This window comes from Sceloporus occidentalis, unplaced genomic scaffold (genome assembly GCF_023333645.1).
Source record: "Sceloporus occidentalis isolate IW3139 unplaced genomic scaffold, rSceOcc1.0.p SCAF_19, whole genome shotgun sequence".
NCBI lineage: Eukaryota > Metazoa > Chordata > Lepidosauria > Squamata > Phrynosomatidae > Sceloporus > Sceloporus occidentalis.
Window position 1 is genome coordinate 6,412,770 of NW_028316999.1, and position 14,842 is coordinate 6,427,611.

Genomic DNA, 14,842 nt, shown 5'->3' on the forward strand with positions numbered 1-14,842 from the left:
GGATGTGTATGTATGTATGTGTGTGTGTATGGATGTATGTGTGTGTATGGATGTATGTGTGTGTGTATGGATGTATGTGTGTGTGTATGGATGTATGTGTGTGTGTATGGATGTATGTGTGTGTATGGATGTATGTGTGTGTATGGATGTATGTGTGTGTATGGATGTGTGTGTGTGTGTGTGTGTATGGATGTATGTGTGTGTGTGTATGGATGTATGTGTGTGTGTGTATGGATGCATGTGTGTGTGTGTGTGTATGGATGTATGTGTGTGTGTGTGTATGGATGTATGTGTGTGTGTGTGTATGGATGTATGTGTATGCATGTTCATGCCCCTAAGGACCTCATGTTTCTGCTGGAAGGAAGCCTCACTCATCTACCAGCCTCGCAGTGAAAAATAAACCTAAGTAAATAAAGCTAAGACTCTGCAAATGGCAAACCCCTCTGGGTTTTCAGTTAAAATATAATAATATAAAATATATTTTTATATAATATAAAAATGAAAACTAAACGTTAGAAAATAATTTCTTACACTTGCACTAATTCCTTCTCCACCGTCTGGCGTCTTTGGAAATGCATCATACATTGATGCAACATACGTTATTACTGACTTCTCATCTGGTGAAGAAACGTCAACATCTAGAACAAAAAAACCCAAAACAGAACTGTTTGTTTTCTCATCCTCGTTGTTTATACAATGTCATCTTCTGAATATATGATTACTGTTTGTTCACCTTCAGGATCAAGAAGCCTTGTGACACCCAGCTTCTCAGCAACATAAAATGCGTTTTCTAAGTTTGTAATGTTGCTTTGAACAGCAACAGTATCCATGTCAATCAGGTCCGGCCTGAAGAAAAAAAACAAAAAACTGGTAATATAATATTCATTTTGACATAGATAACAAAATTGTTTATTAAAAAGTGGTTACAATTTACATATTTTTTTAGTATTGTATGCATGGGGAACAGGTTTTTTTTTTCCACATAGTGAAGAAACCCTATAAATCAGTGGTTCTCAACGTTCCTAATGCCGCGACCCTTTAATACAGTTCCTCATGTTGTGGTGACCCCCAACCATAAAATTATGTAATTATATATTGTGAAATATGTGTTTTCCGATGGTCTTAGGCGACCCCTGTGAAAGGGTCGTTTGACCCCCAAAGTGCGCGACCCACAGGTTGAGAACCGCTGCTATAAATGATCTATCAATGCAGTTTTACATTAATGCTTACCCATATACTGTAAAAGCATGAGACAGATGGATTACTAGCAAGGATCAGGGGCAAGACTCAACCTATGCTCTAAACCACTCTCAGAAAATGCATAGGAAATCATCATGAGGATCAATGCTTTTAGGTTTAAGGTAAGGAACTTATTTGTGTGAAAGTGGTAGATAAATGGAACAGCTTCCCATCAGACGTGGTAGAGGCTATCATTTCAAGACACAGCAGGTAATTATCAACTTATATATAATTATCAGATTATATTATATATATATATATATATATATATATATATATATATATATATATATACCATTACATAAGTTATGGTGGGTAAAAGGTGATGGAAACCCTTCCACTTAAATTTAAGGGGTAGTAGAAGTATTATTAAACACTCATCTACAGACACCGGACAAGCCAGAAGGCTTGTTTTTCCCTCAGAAATCTCATGGTGCTTTAACAACCACAATGGATTCTGGGTAGGCACATGCAAATAAGGTTAACAATTATCACCTTTGCCTCTATATCCACTTTATACATGGATCCCTTGAAAGTAATTGCCCGCTGTACAAGACAGCGTTTAGACAAAACTCGGGAAGAGGTACAATAGCCAGATCACCACTCATGGACAGCTGTTTCGTCCTTCATGGGACTCGTCAGCATGAGGTTGTGATACTGGCTTAATAGTTGAGGCTTGGGGTAGCTAAGAAATACCTTAACCTTATTTGCATGTGCCTACCCAGAATCCCTTTGTGGTTGTGAAAGCACCATGAGATTTCTGAGGGGAAAAACAAGCCTTCTGGCTTGTCCGGTGTCTGTAGATGAGTGTTTAATAATACTTCTACTACTACTATATATATATATATATATATATATATATATATATATATATATATATATATATATATATATATATATATATATATATATATATATATATATATATATATATATATATTACACACACAGTGTATATAAATATATACACATACATGTGTGGGACCGGTACAATATGTAATTTAACTTTGAAGCAGGGCATTTACATTTGGCTTTGCATTGGAAGATGAGGTATTGTGACTATAAGACCAACTAACAGCATGGAATCCTGCTCTACTCTGTAACAATGCTAGAGCGTTTGATACAATACAGCATGGTGGCCAGGTGGCAACCATTAATGGGTGATGCTTATAAAGTGTATTTTATCATGCAGTGCTGCACTGATTTTAATGCAGCCCCACGATATGCATTTTCTGTAAACGTCCGGGTTAAGCAAGCCATCTGGTCGCTATAAAACAGACAGGATCCTGATTTCCGTGCTCTTCTTCCCTCTAGAGCTGCAACTCTGCTCATTGTAAGGGACCAAACAATTCTATATTATGTTATTATGTATTGCATTTTTTTTACTGTTTCATTATGCAGCAAGTAACATGTAATTTCCCCAGAGGCTCAGTCATTTTAAGATTTAAAGTAACCGTTCAATGTTTCAGGGCAAGCCTAGCACTTGTAACAAGTTATACTGTTACATGTACAACCTAAGCATTAACAACTACAGCCATACCTTCTACATAATAGTGAAAGATAACAAACTACCGTATATAATAAGACAAATTGGAAAAGCTCCTATGATCTTATACTATCTTTATACTAGTGTTAACGCCACACAACAGACCAATGACATTTAATAACATGACAACAAAAACTAGTAAAATTCCCTATTCCCATTTCTAATAAAAGAAATATAGCTTAAATCACAAATAATGTAAGGGACCACCGTCCATACCACACCACTTTTACTTTTCCCGAGGATCTATTAGTAAGATCTGCAACATGTCAAAACGCCACTACATTAGTCAGGCAGAAAATTAGCCATTTCTACAGATCCATTGAAATCAGTATTTCTCAACTACACCTCTGAGGAAGCCGCGTGTACGGCGAAACGCGTCAGGTCTCATATTTCTTACCATTTCAAAATATGACACTATACAGTATATGTGAACATTGTTTCTTACGGTGTATGTTTATTTTTAGATACAGTGTTTTTAATTATTAAATTGTTTTCGTTTTATAGATCCTGCGTTGTACTTTTTATTTTCTTTATATGTACGGTTGTTCTAGTGTTTAATATTTAACTCCTTAAGAACTCCCACCAACTACTGTTTCTATACTTCAGTCATAACCATTTGGTAATAGTATGGGAATGGCTAAAGGTCATAAGAAGTTCAGAATTACATATAGCTTTGATCAAGGGAATAGTGTAGGGGGCATAAGAAGGTCAGGGCTGGAAATGTTATTTACGTATGCATCAAGTTATTCAGAATATAGTGAGAGTTGAGGAAGAGATGCAAATAATTATGTATTATTACTCAGTCACTGGGGGAGGGCAGCCATCACAACCACGGTTGGATTTGCTATCTAGGCCACTAGATGTCCGAACCCAAAAAGCCCTGGAATTTACTTTTATAACATAGGCTAATTTTCAAGAAAAAGATGACAAACCACCCTCCATCTCCAAAGATATCACAAAGATCAAACAACGTCCTAAGGAGCTGCTTAAAGAACAGCCATATCATCAATGACAACCTCTCCATTAACTAACCTTTGTAATGCTATGAATGAGGATGTTAATAAACTAAGAATTAATAATAGGAATTAAGGCAGGGGAGTTTAAATTCTGAAAAAGCCTGGAGAAAAAAAAAAAAGGTCAACATCACTTTGACCTTGACTATGCCCATGTCCAATTACTACTTACATTTTAAATTTCATAGACATCACAAGTGGCATTCATTTGGATAGTAACTCATTCATTTTGTTTAGTGTATACCCTTAAAAATAATATTTTACAGCAACAGTTTTATGTAAATTACACAATAGAATTGATTGGTAAAACAGTAACAAAAACAATAAGAAAACATACTCTTATATTTGAAGTGTCATTCCATGCATTAAATGGTTAATATTCATAATGGACATCTTGTAAATCTCTCCAACAATACTTTTAGAGAAAAATGTCACCTATCACTTGTAGCTATACCGGGCACATTTTGTAAATGTATTGCCTAACTATATAATAAATTGCAAGCTTTCAAGGCTGCCCCCCCCCATGCACTGGCCCTCCATCGCTATCACCCAGGCTTCTTGGCTTGCAGGAGATGTGTTCAGATGAACAAATACGCTACATCTCCATGCAAAGGTGAATAATATCCAGCTAAAAGGAGGTCACTTGAGGGGTGTCTGCTCTACTTAGAATTTTTTTATGTGTTAGAAAAGGGAGAAAGGGCCAGTGCAATTGTGGTGCAATAGGAGGGCTTGGGCAATCGAGTCAGAGTAATAGAAACATAGACGCTGGAAGAAATGTTGGCACAAGTAGAAAAACAGCAAACAAGTGATGCTGTTGTTACACAGGATTGTTTCCACCAAACCTTGGGAGTTAGTCATAAGAATTCTTTCTTATGATGATCTCGACCAGTCTTTGGACTCAATCCCACACTTGTTCACTTATCTAAACAATCCTCTCATTTTATCCATCACACAACCTCCTTACTGTTTAACACAGACATGGACCAAGCCTTTTCATAAAAGGACCTGGACCAGGGGGTGTTGGCTGTCACAACAGAAACTAAGTCCCCAATGTGTCCTGAAGTACTGAAGGTCAGAAGACTACCAGTTGGACAAATAAAGCATCAGCAAAATAGGGGTTGTGCACAAGATCTCTGTCTATAATTACTTTCCAAAAGTAAAAATGACATGGCGTGTGGGAAAGGACGGCAGCGGGGCCTCATGTCTGGGGTGCAATTGGTCAAGGACCAAGACTGGTCATGATGGATACGACAAGAAAGAGCCATAATGAATTCTGTTTGTCTCCCCATATTGTCAGAGATCATTATCCTGTGCGTAATGTCCTGCTAATATCCTGATGACATGAAGAAGCTTGAAACCATTACATATATTTGTTACTTTAGGGCAAACAAATATAGTAAATGCATTTTATTAAGCTAAGACGTGAAGAGGCATAAAAGAATGCTTACAACCTGCTTCCTTTTATAGCAATAAAAACAATGGTCTGATTCACCCTTCAGGAATATTACATTAAAAGGTTTGAAATGTGTCGGAGGCCTGCCGTAACATGTGAGGATTAGCATTATCCCCAAACTATATGCACAGGAACAAACCCATTTAGACGGGCACTAGGATATTAAAAGTAACGTGCAGGGAGCCAACATCAGAATATGCCATTCTTGCATTTAGTGAGGGTGCAAGGAAAGGAATTTTGATAAATCAGTTTAGTTATGCTAAAAGCTCACAGTTTACAGTGGCTAGTAGCCAACTGCCTGAAAATCTTATATTACGCAAAAAAAATAACTCTTTTATATTTTTATATTTTATAGAATAAAACAGCACACCATTTTGGATAACTTGTTTTAATTGGATATAAGTAATAAACAATGGGAGGAATTCCTTTAAGTTTAAATTTACTATGCCCACAGACTGCAGTCATTCATAGTGACTTAGCTTTAAAGGGACAGTTAAATGTCACTGCCACCGCCACTATAAAAGAGTGCAAAATCATCAAAGTGAAAAAATAAGGCACTTATGTGACAAAGAAGATGCAGCCCTGCTTCAGCAGCTGCCCTCCTCCTTCATAGTCTGACTATTCTTGCTACTGATTGGCTGGTTGGAGTAGCCAATTGGTGGCAAGAAAGTGCTTTCATTGAACTGACTTCACCCTAGTGTTGTCTGAGCTAGTGCTGGAGCTGAAGTATATCACGTATAGGGAGATGTGTTCAGCCAAACACATCTGCCGTCCTGCATTTAGTTGGGTGGGCATGATCCTCCATGCATTTGCAAATGGGAAAACGAGTGTATACGATGGCTGGAGAGTCTTATTAAACAAGTGTTTTCTCTAGTTCTGTTAAATAACTACCCAAAATCTCACATTCTACTCCACAACAAACAATATCAATAAACCATTTTGATATGTTATAATTTACAATATATTTAGCTTTCAGGATCGAGATAAAAATGTATCGCTGCCATAAAGACAAATGTCTGAGCTATGCATAGTTTTGCGCTTACACAATACTTCCATCTCTATGACCAAATTTGGTTCTCATTTTATCATTGGTTCCATTATATGAAAATACAAGATGTTTTCCACTGAATCGTGACATTGACATAGAAGGATAACACCGTTTGGGTACTTACAAAGCATAGACCCACTCTCTGAAGGTACGCAGTCTGCCTTATACCAGTTGGCATGAATATAAAGCCTGCTAGCAGTTAGAAGTTGGCCTTGACAATCACAGGCAGGGACTCAAGACAGAGGTAAATATGACATTTGTATGTTCACTGGCATTTCTGTGCATGATCATTAGTGATCAATGATATCGTTGACCATCATGCCAACAACCAACAAATATGCATGGCCATCCCTGTTTTTTTTGTTTGTTTTGAACTGACTTAAAAGGACAGTCTAGGCCCCTTGGCTGCTAAGGAAGTAATGAAGGAAGAAAGCATACTTAGGTACACTACACTTCCAGTACATGCTCTGTAGCACCTACATTCATGTCAGCAGAAAGAGCACTAAGTCATATGCATGTTATCTGAACATTGGTCCAAAGGGGAAAACTGATGGTAAATAAAAATGTGGGGGTTTTTTTGTTAATGTAATAGATTTTATTATTAGATTAGATTTTTAGAATGCATTTATTCACACAGGTTACACAATTATCTCTATGATATTAGAGTACACATATCATTTGTACACAATTTATTGTGTCAGGAAGCAGAAATCCAACATTCCCCATGGAAATCATGGTCCACCGCTGCAGAGCTTTCTCCTTCGATGAGCGTATCTAACGGAACTTGCTTTGAAATAATCTGCCATTTTAAAACCATAATGATTAAACTCCACGGGCAGGAATTGCATGTGTTGTCAGTGTCAGAAGATTATATGTTGGGTTATGTCTAAAGAGTAATTCTTGTACGACTTCAGAAAAGTTGAACATTCCGTTCCTCCAATACTGATAAGACCCCTCCAGGCTTTGCTCTGAAGGTTGGTCCTATCAGCAAAGCAGTGATTAGTAAGGAGCCGTTCATACAGTGACAGTTAGCAGGAAGCTGTTGTACTTATCTTTCTGGCGTATGCCAATGCTTGAAATTTAAGTATAAACTGATACTGATATAACTGGCATATTGCTTGTAAAGTTACATTAAATGCCCTTATAGACCTAGTATAAGTAATCGGTATGCTATGCGTTTCCATGTATTTGCTGAAGCAGCTGCAGTAATGGGTAGCAGTGGTGCTTTACCACGGGTATCCTGATATTACTTTATACCAGAACGCTTGGATCATTTATGCTGCTAGGCTGGATTCGAACCTTGATCTTGCAATTACCTGGGGTTTTGTACGTTTTGTGTGCTGTGGGTTGATATCCTTGTATGTGCAATAATACAAATTAATGGAGACACCAACTGGGCATACAGTCGTATTTGCCAGATGTATAAACATGCTATGCTCATTTTAGTTTATTTAGGACCTAACACATTCAGAGAATGAGAAATTCAGACCATGACAGTATATAGGACTTCTATATGCTTTTAACATGAAAACAGTGATGGACTGTCCCTTTAAGAACCCCCGCCTTAGAACTTTTAGGTATCTGAAATGCCGGGGCATGTATCTACGCACCAGAAGCATTGCCAGAATACAGTAAGAGGGTGCCTTTTTTAATAAGCTTTTGGCTAAAACCAATCCTTGTGACTATACGCTGGGCAGCAGTAGGTCTGTAATAATATATTTCTTAGGAGCAGGCAATGTAACATGCCTAGCTTGTTGTATATTTATTAGTGTCAACATTTCATAGATCTCCATAAGTCTCTGTAGCTACATGAGGGATCAAGCAGATATTTGATTAAATAAATGATCAAAACAAGCCTGAAACTGAAAAAGAGATCTAGGTATTATATTAATCTTGGCTCTCTCCTCTGCACTAGCACTAGACAAGACAGCATCTTAAGTTTATAGAGGAACGTTCCAAGGCAAATACCTACTTTTATGTTCATTAATAATCAGATGATAGCGATAACAGCAGGAATGTTGATTCCTCACATATTTGTTTCATGCTATTTTTGCTACCAGGTTTTTAACCAAAACTCTTTAAAACAAGAACTGTAAAAATCACTTTACTCATTTGCAAAACGTGACTCTTTAAGTTACAGTTTTAAATATTTTTGAGTTAAATTGCATATGCTCAGTTACAGAAGACTAAAGGAAAAGACATTGATAGGCTAAATGTCTTTGTTGCCATAGCAGCATTGAAAGGTTAGTCGGCTAATATTTTGGTGTAATGTACACAACAGTCTGCTGTGGCCAAGGATTGAGTCCTTGTCTACTGTCTGATTCACCAAAAGATGATATTGACTGCCCTGTTGAGATTTGCTAATCCTATGCCAGTGAAAATAGAAATTTTTTCTAAATTATAAGAGAATACATTTGGAAGCACATTTGATTTCTTATTTAAATTGAGATGAATTAGTAACTGTCAGGGTAGGTAAAATGCTAAAAGAAACAGTGGAAAGTCAAATGAACTATTGATTCAGAACAGCCAAGAATTTTGTATTTAGATATGTATATGTGTCTCATATCAATATGCATTCTAGCGCAATAGGGTAAATAGCTTCTGGAAACCCCCTATGTTTCCCATGGGCATTGAAAATGCAATGGTTCTGCATATGGCTAATGTCTCCCCAGAGAAACGAGCCCTGTACAGACACGCCAATTTACTTTACCAATTCATTTATTGGCACACAGTAAAAAAACTGGTAGTCCCAAAGAGAGCACCTGGAACATCAAACATGAATTGTTTGCATAAGTTCTTTTTCATCTCTACAAGAAAAGACTAAACCCTAATAGATGAACTAATTTTGGCCAAGACATTGTAACAAAGAGTTTGTATGTGTGTAGTTTGTGAATGCCTCGGAGTTATTGTTTTGGTTGACTTTGTGGTGCATTGCCCCCTGTGGCGTGGGATCTTATCCATCTAGAAGTCTAGCTCATTAGCTGGAGTGTCTGTGTATGTCTCCCCAGCCTTTGTTCTCTTTGGGATTGTGTAATTTCTCATCACATAAAATTCTTCTGGCACATATCAATATGGTTAAGTGATGTATATATTTTCTCCAGTGTTTCCCAAATGTAAATTATTGTGTCGTTGCATTGTCACTTACTCAATGGCTAACAAATAATATGAACATGGTATCCATGACTCCTTGATTTGTACATTCAAAGAACTTCTTGTGTAGCTTAACACATTAATGTTACAGTTGTCCATGTGACGATACAGTAGAGAACATCTTGTATTTTCATATAACGGAACCAAAGATAAAATGAGAACCAAATTTGGTCATAGAGATGGAAGTATCGTGTAAGCACAAAATTATGCATAGCTCAGACATTTGTCTTTATAGTAGCGATACATTTTTATCTCAATTCCGAAAGCTAAATATATTGTAAATCATAACATATGAAAACAATCCATAATAATATATTATGCTTAGCCAAATGTCATCTTACCCAGCCTGCAGCAGAAAACATAATACATAACTGGGTTGGTGGCAATTAACTTGTTTCAAGTCTACATCCGTATTGCTAAATGGTAGATGCTATAGGCAATACTTTATTTAACGGTTATATCATATAGATGTTTCAGACCACAGCGTGGTACTTTGTTTTACATACACTCACTGGCCACTTTATTAGGTACACCTGTTCAATCGTTTGTAACGCAAATAGCTAATCAGCCAATCACATGGCAGCAACTCAATGCTGTTAGGCATGTAGATATAGTCAAGACACCTTCCTGAAGTTTAAGTGACTTTGAACGTGTCATGGCTGTTCCTGCCAGATGGGCTGGTCTGAGTATTTCAGAAACTGCTGATGTGCTGGGATTTTCAAGCACAACCATCTCTAGGGTTTACAGAGAATGGTCCGAAAAAGAGAAAATATCCAGTGAGTGGCAGTTGTGTAGACGAAAATGCCTTGTTGATGTCAGAGATCAGAGGAGAATGGGCAACTGGTTCAAGATGACAGAAAGGCAACAGTAACTCAAATAACCACTCGTTACAACCAAGGTATGCAGAATACCCTCCCTGAGAGCACAAAACGTCGAACCTTGAAGCAGATGGGCTACAGCAGCAAAAGACCACACCGGGTGCCACTGCTGTCAGATAAGAAAAGGAAACAATTCGCACAGGCTCATCAAAATTGGAGAATAGAAGACTAGAAGAACGTTGCCTGGTCTGATGAGTCTCGATTCCAGCTGCGACATTCAGATGGCAGGGTCAGACTTTGGCGTAAACAACATGAAAGCATGGATCCATCCTGCGTTGTATCAACGTTTCAGGCTGGTGGCTACTTCCAGCAGGATAATGCACCATGTCACAAAGCTCACATCATCTCACACTGGTTTCTTGAACATGACAATGAGTTCACTGTACTCCAATGGCCTCCACAGTCACCACATCTCAATCCAATACAGCCTTTGGGATGTGGTGGAACGGGAGATTCGCCTCATGGATGTGCAGCCGACAAATTTCCCCTGTACTGTAATTGTTAAGCATCTTTGTTATGCAAACAGTTTAGTGAGCCCTGGCATGCTAATGATTTTATATTTCTGCTGACCACTTTATCCATTTCACTCCTTATTGCTCAGTACAATTATATGACCTGGTAATGTCATTGGTCTATAAAACCTGTTTGTTACAGTTCCAGAAATGCACAGAATCCTTTGTATTAGGATAAAGCACATAATACAGCAGAGAAGAGTAAGGCAGAGCATGGTTCTCCTTTGCCTCTGCGTCCTTTAGGTCCTCAGCATAGTAAGCGCATGCTTTACCTTCCTTGTTCCACCAGGAAGGAATGTGAATCATGCACGGGCCTGAGTGCTGGGAACATGTTTAAACACTGAGGCAAATGAATGCAGCAGCAGGCTAAAGAAGCTTCCAGAAGCCTATTCCATAAATTATGGCCTTTCTGCACCAGCAACTAAGAGCTTATATCTGATCTGATGGAAAAGTTGAAATACTCGGCTCGCTAAGGGGCAGAAAACCTAATTGATTCAAAAGAAAACATACCCTTCTCTCCTCATAGTACTACACCATTAATACTCCTTCCCATAAACATAAGCTCATGCCAGCTGATGACTTCAGTCTACTGGATGATGTCTTTAATGATGTCTTTTCTGGTAGACCTTGATCTTCAAGAGGCTACACGCTACATTAGAACTATGAATATACATATTCTGACTAACCCAAACCATGTATAAACTACCATTAGATGGAGGGTCCCTGGTGAAATTCTTAGGGGGGATATACATTATTCATTTCACACCATTATTACCTATAAAAACAGATTACAGAATAAAAGTAATTAGCTGCTTTTTGAGAAAACATGCTATAAAATCCTGCTTTTTGGAGCTACGTTGTATCTCTAATCTGGGAGGATAGTCAACATCCAACTGCATTATACTTTAACTTCTGCGTACTGTCATATGCTCAGTAATTTATATGTAGCAGATCTTATATCACAAGCATTAGGAATTATCTAAGCACAATTTCCCCAGAAAGTACATAAACAGTCTATTTTCTAGCTGCTATATGATCAGCATTCCAAACTTATTCAAGATCTGACACAGGCAACAGACATGACAAACCTCCTAACCAAACAGCGCATCACGGTAGCTACTAAAGAACATTCCCACCCAAAGTATTCTAAAATTCAGTTTGCCACACTAGGAAAACATAATCCCAAGCGCTCGAACCAGCAACAATTAATATTTATTAGCAATACAGCACTGCCACTGTTTAACACTTTGCCAGCTTGTGTGGAAACATTTATGTCATCTACCTGGCGGCCCTCACCTACACCAGTGTCAAGTCCAAGCTTGTTATCACTGTTATACAAGAATAAAAGGGAAGAAAACAACTTGAAGACCGGAACAACAGAGCGAAAATACTACAAGCACAAGAAATTAACAAAGATAACCATTGTGTTATACCTGTATCGATGAATGATGGCATTAAATAACCGGCCATCTCTCCAACAGGTGGTGAAGTTTTCACAGCGTATTCCGCCATATCCTCCTGTATTCTGTTGTGTCCAAAGGAGCAACTTCTCTTTGGCAGACATATCCTCTGACTCTCCGGTAACGTGGATGTCAGAAATCTAAAGTCAAGTAAAACAGGTGTTATAAATAATCCCGAGAGAAGCTCATTAATTTGATCCATCATACATGTTTTACGTGTTAATTCATATACAACCAACTCAAAATGTACAGCTATTTCTCACACATGTCACCAAACAATAGATGAAGGATGTGAAACATAGTTTAAAAACACTGCCGATGAGATAATAAGCTTTGCTGATACTTTGAACAGACTTGGCACTAGAATGGCAGAAATGAGTGGCACTCGTTCCCTTACCAGACCTGATTGCCTCCTATGTAGCTTAGGACTATGACTATCGTATGTGACCCACATCACTCTGTATCTCTCGTGATGCTACCCAACGTTTGACCTTTCTGGACTCTCCATATTTTCACATGCAATTACAGCTAAACTATAAAAATTTTCACTACCTTCAACCTATGGGCTGTATTTAGTAAAATTGCAGTTTGCGGACAAGAAGAACAGTCCAACTCCACTCTTTATGATATATTTTAAAGGGCTAGCCCCACTGAGCTCATCCTGCCTTAGTTGGTCCTGCATAAAGCATGGGAAGAAAAGTGAATATACTGATTTAACACCATAGAGACTACCTCCGATCTTTCTTCTGCAAGTTGGTCAGCCCACCTCCACCATATATGAACTATGTGCCACTCATAGATAGATGTAAACACCCAGGTGTGACCCAGGATGTTTTTAATTCATAATACACCCATCATGGTCCTCCCGCAACTCCAATCTGCTCCGAGAAGTACATTTTTATATGCCAGTCGAACTATTTTGCCCTGGCCTTGTCAACTGCCTTAAATATATATATATAAACCAGGGTGATAATAATAATTAAATAATTGTTTTATTATTATTATTATTATTATTATTATTATTAAAAATAAATAATTGTATCCTAAAACATATCCTTAAATATGTACACTCAATTATGTTATTCAAAATTAACTGCTGTGTGTATTCTCAAACAGAAATGAACATAGTGGTAAAATGAAAAGTTTGATCAAAAGATCAGCTGCCAGCATGCAAGCACTTTATTTATTCTTTTAAAGTGACCATGGAAACCAGCAACTATATTAGGCATCCAGCCACATATATTAATCCATATAAATAGCCACCAGGGATGAATCTTTTTTGTTTTTATTATAGCAGGCACTGCAGATCAACAGCGTTCTGTCTTCCATGACTGATCTCAACAGAGTTGTATAATCTTAAGTGTGATGTTTCTGGACTGGTGCTAAAGATTGCCGCCAGTCACATCTCATTCATGCCTTGAGGAGAAGAGAGACATGTTGAAGAGAAGACAGATAACTTCAGAACATGAGATTGATAAGGTAATGCTGATCTCAGCTTGCATGAGCTGTACTTTACAAATAAAAATACCAAAACAAATTACACTCATTCACACAAGTGTTGAGCACTTCTATAACAAATTAGTTATGGTAAAAGCTGTTAAAATGATAGTTTCCCTTTAAAGAAAAGACTGATAAACTATAATCACAAAGCTCTTAATACAGGTACATAATCTCATACAGGGTAACCTGCTGTCATTTTGAAGCCAATAAGCTGTGCAAAGTGGAAGGCCTGGCCTCTCACCGACTTTAACTTCAAGCCGGAGAAATGCGCCCTCATAATGGGTGTTAGCGAGTTGAGATGTGATTACGCACAGTTTAGGGATTAAGCCCCTATGAGATATAAACAGATATTCATGTTACTTCTCTGATGTCATCCTTCGTGCATTACCTCTACTTATTATTGGCTGACTCATCAAGCATGGACCCTTGAAAGCCCACCCAGACCCAATCCTTTCTGTTAAGTGACAGCTGTGACAGCCAATTGCTGTGATCATGTTAATGTTGCTGTGAACAAATGCTTTGACAGCATCTCCTTACACTACTTCATGGTGCCAACGTGTGTGAGCTGTTACATAGCAGCCAGAGGATCAAAACAAAGGTGCCGCTTTTGTTTATACACGTGGTCTATGTTTTGTTCAGCTTAACTCAGTCTCACATCAAGTTGTTTATTATTATTATTTTATTTTTCAAGATAAAAATGCCACAAACATACTGAACGGCAATATTTCATTTAAATCAGTATTAACACTCATAGATTGTCCCAATACTTTAATTGGCAGGCACTATTAAGCAATGACTAGAAGGAATGGCGGGCTTGATTCAATTACCTGAATAAATCTTATTTGGCCTCAACGGTGTAATAAATAACACACTAAGCAGTTAGATGGCCTGAGTAAACCTTGATGGGTGTCCGGAGGAAGGGCCAGAGGGCTCACTAACTTACTCTCTATCTTCCATGCTGTTATGGCTTTTAATTTGGATCAATAAAAGCTACGTTTTATCATTGAAGACTCCAGGCTCTGCTTTTCTATCTACTTGCGGAT

At 37.8% G+C, this 14,842-nt stretch overlaps 1 protein-coding gene across 1 annotated transcript in view; it reads right to left on the reverse strand.

Annotated features, from left to right (window-relative positions):
- LOC149302355 (dystonin-like) overlaps positions 1-14,842 on the reverse strand; it is a 220,535-nt gene that overhangs the window by 113,562 nt on the left and 92,131 nt on the right. The window contains exons 9-11 of the mRNA XM_089482516.1: positions 12,273-12,439; positions 734-846; positions 532-638 (exon numbers count right to left, since the gene is read on the reverse strand). Coding sequence (XP_089338642.1) covers positions 532-638; positions 734-846; positions 12,273-12,439 — 387 coding nt within the window. The remainder of the gene's footprint in view (positions 1-531; positions 639-733; positions 847-12,272; positions 12,440-14,842) is intronic.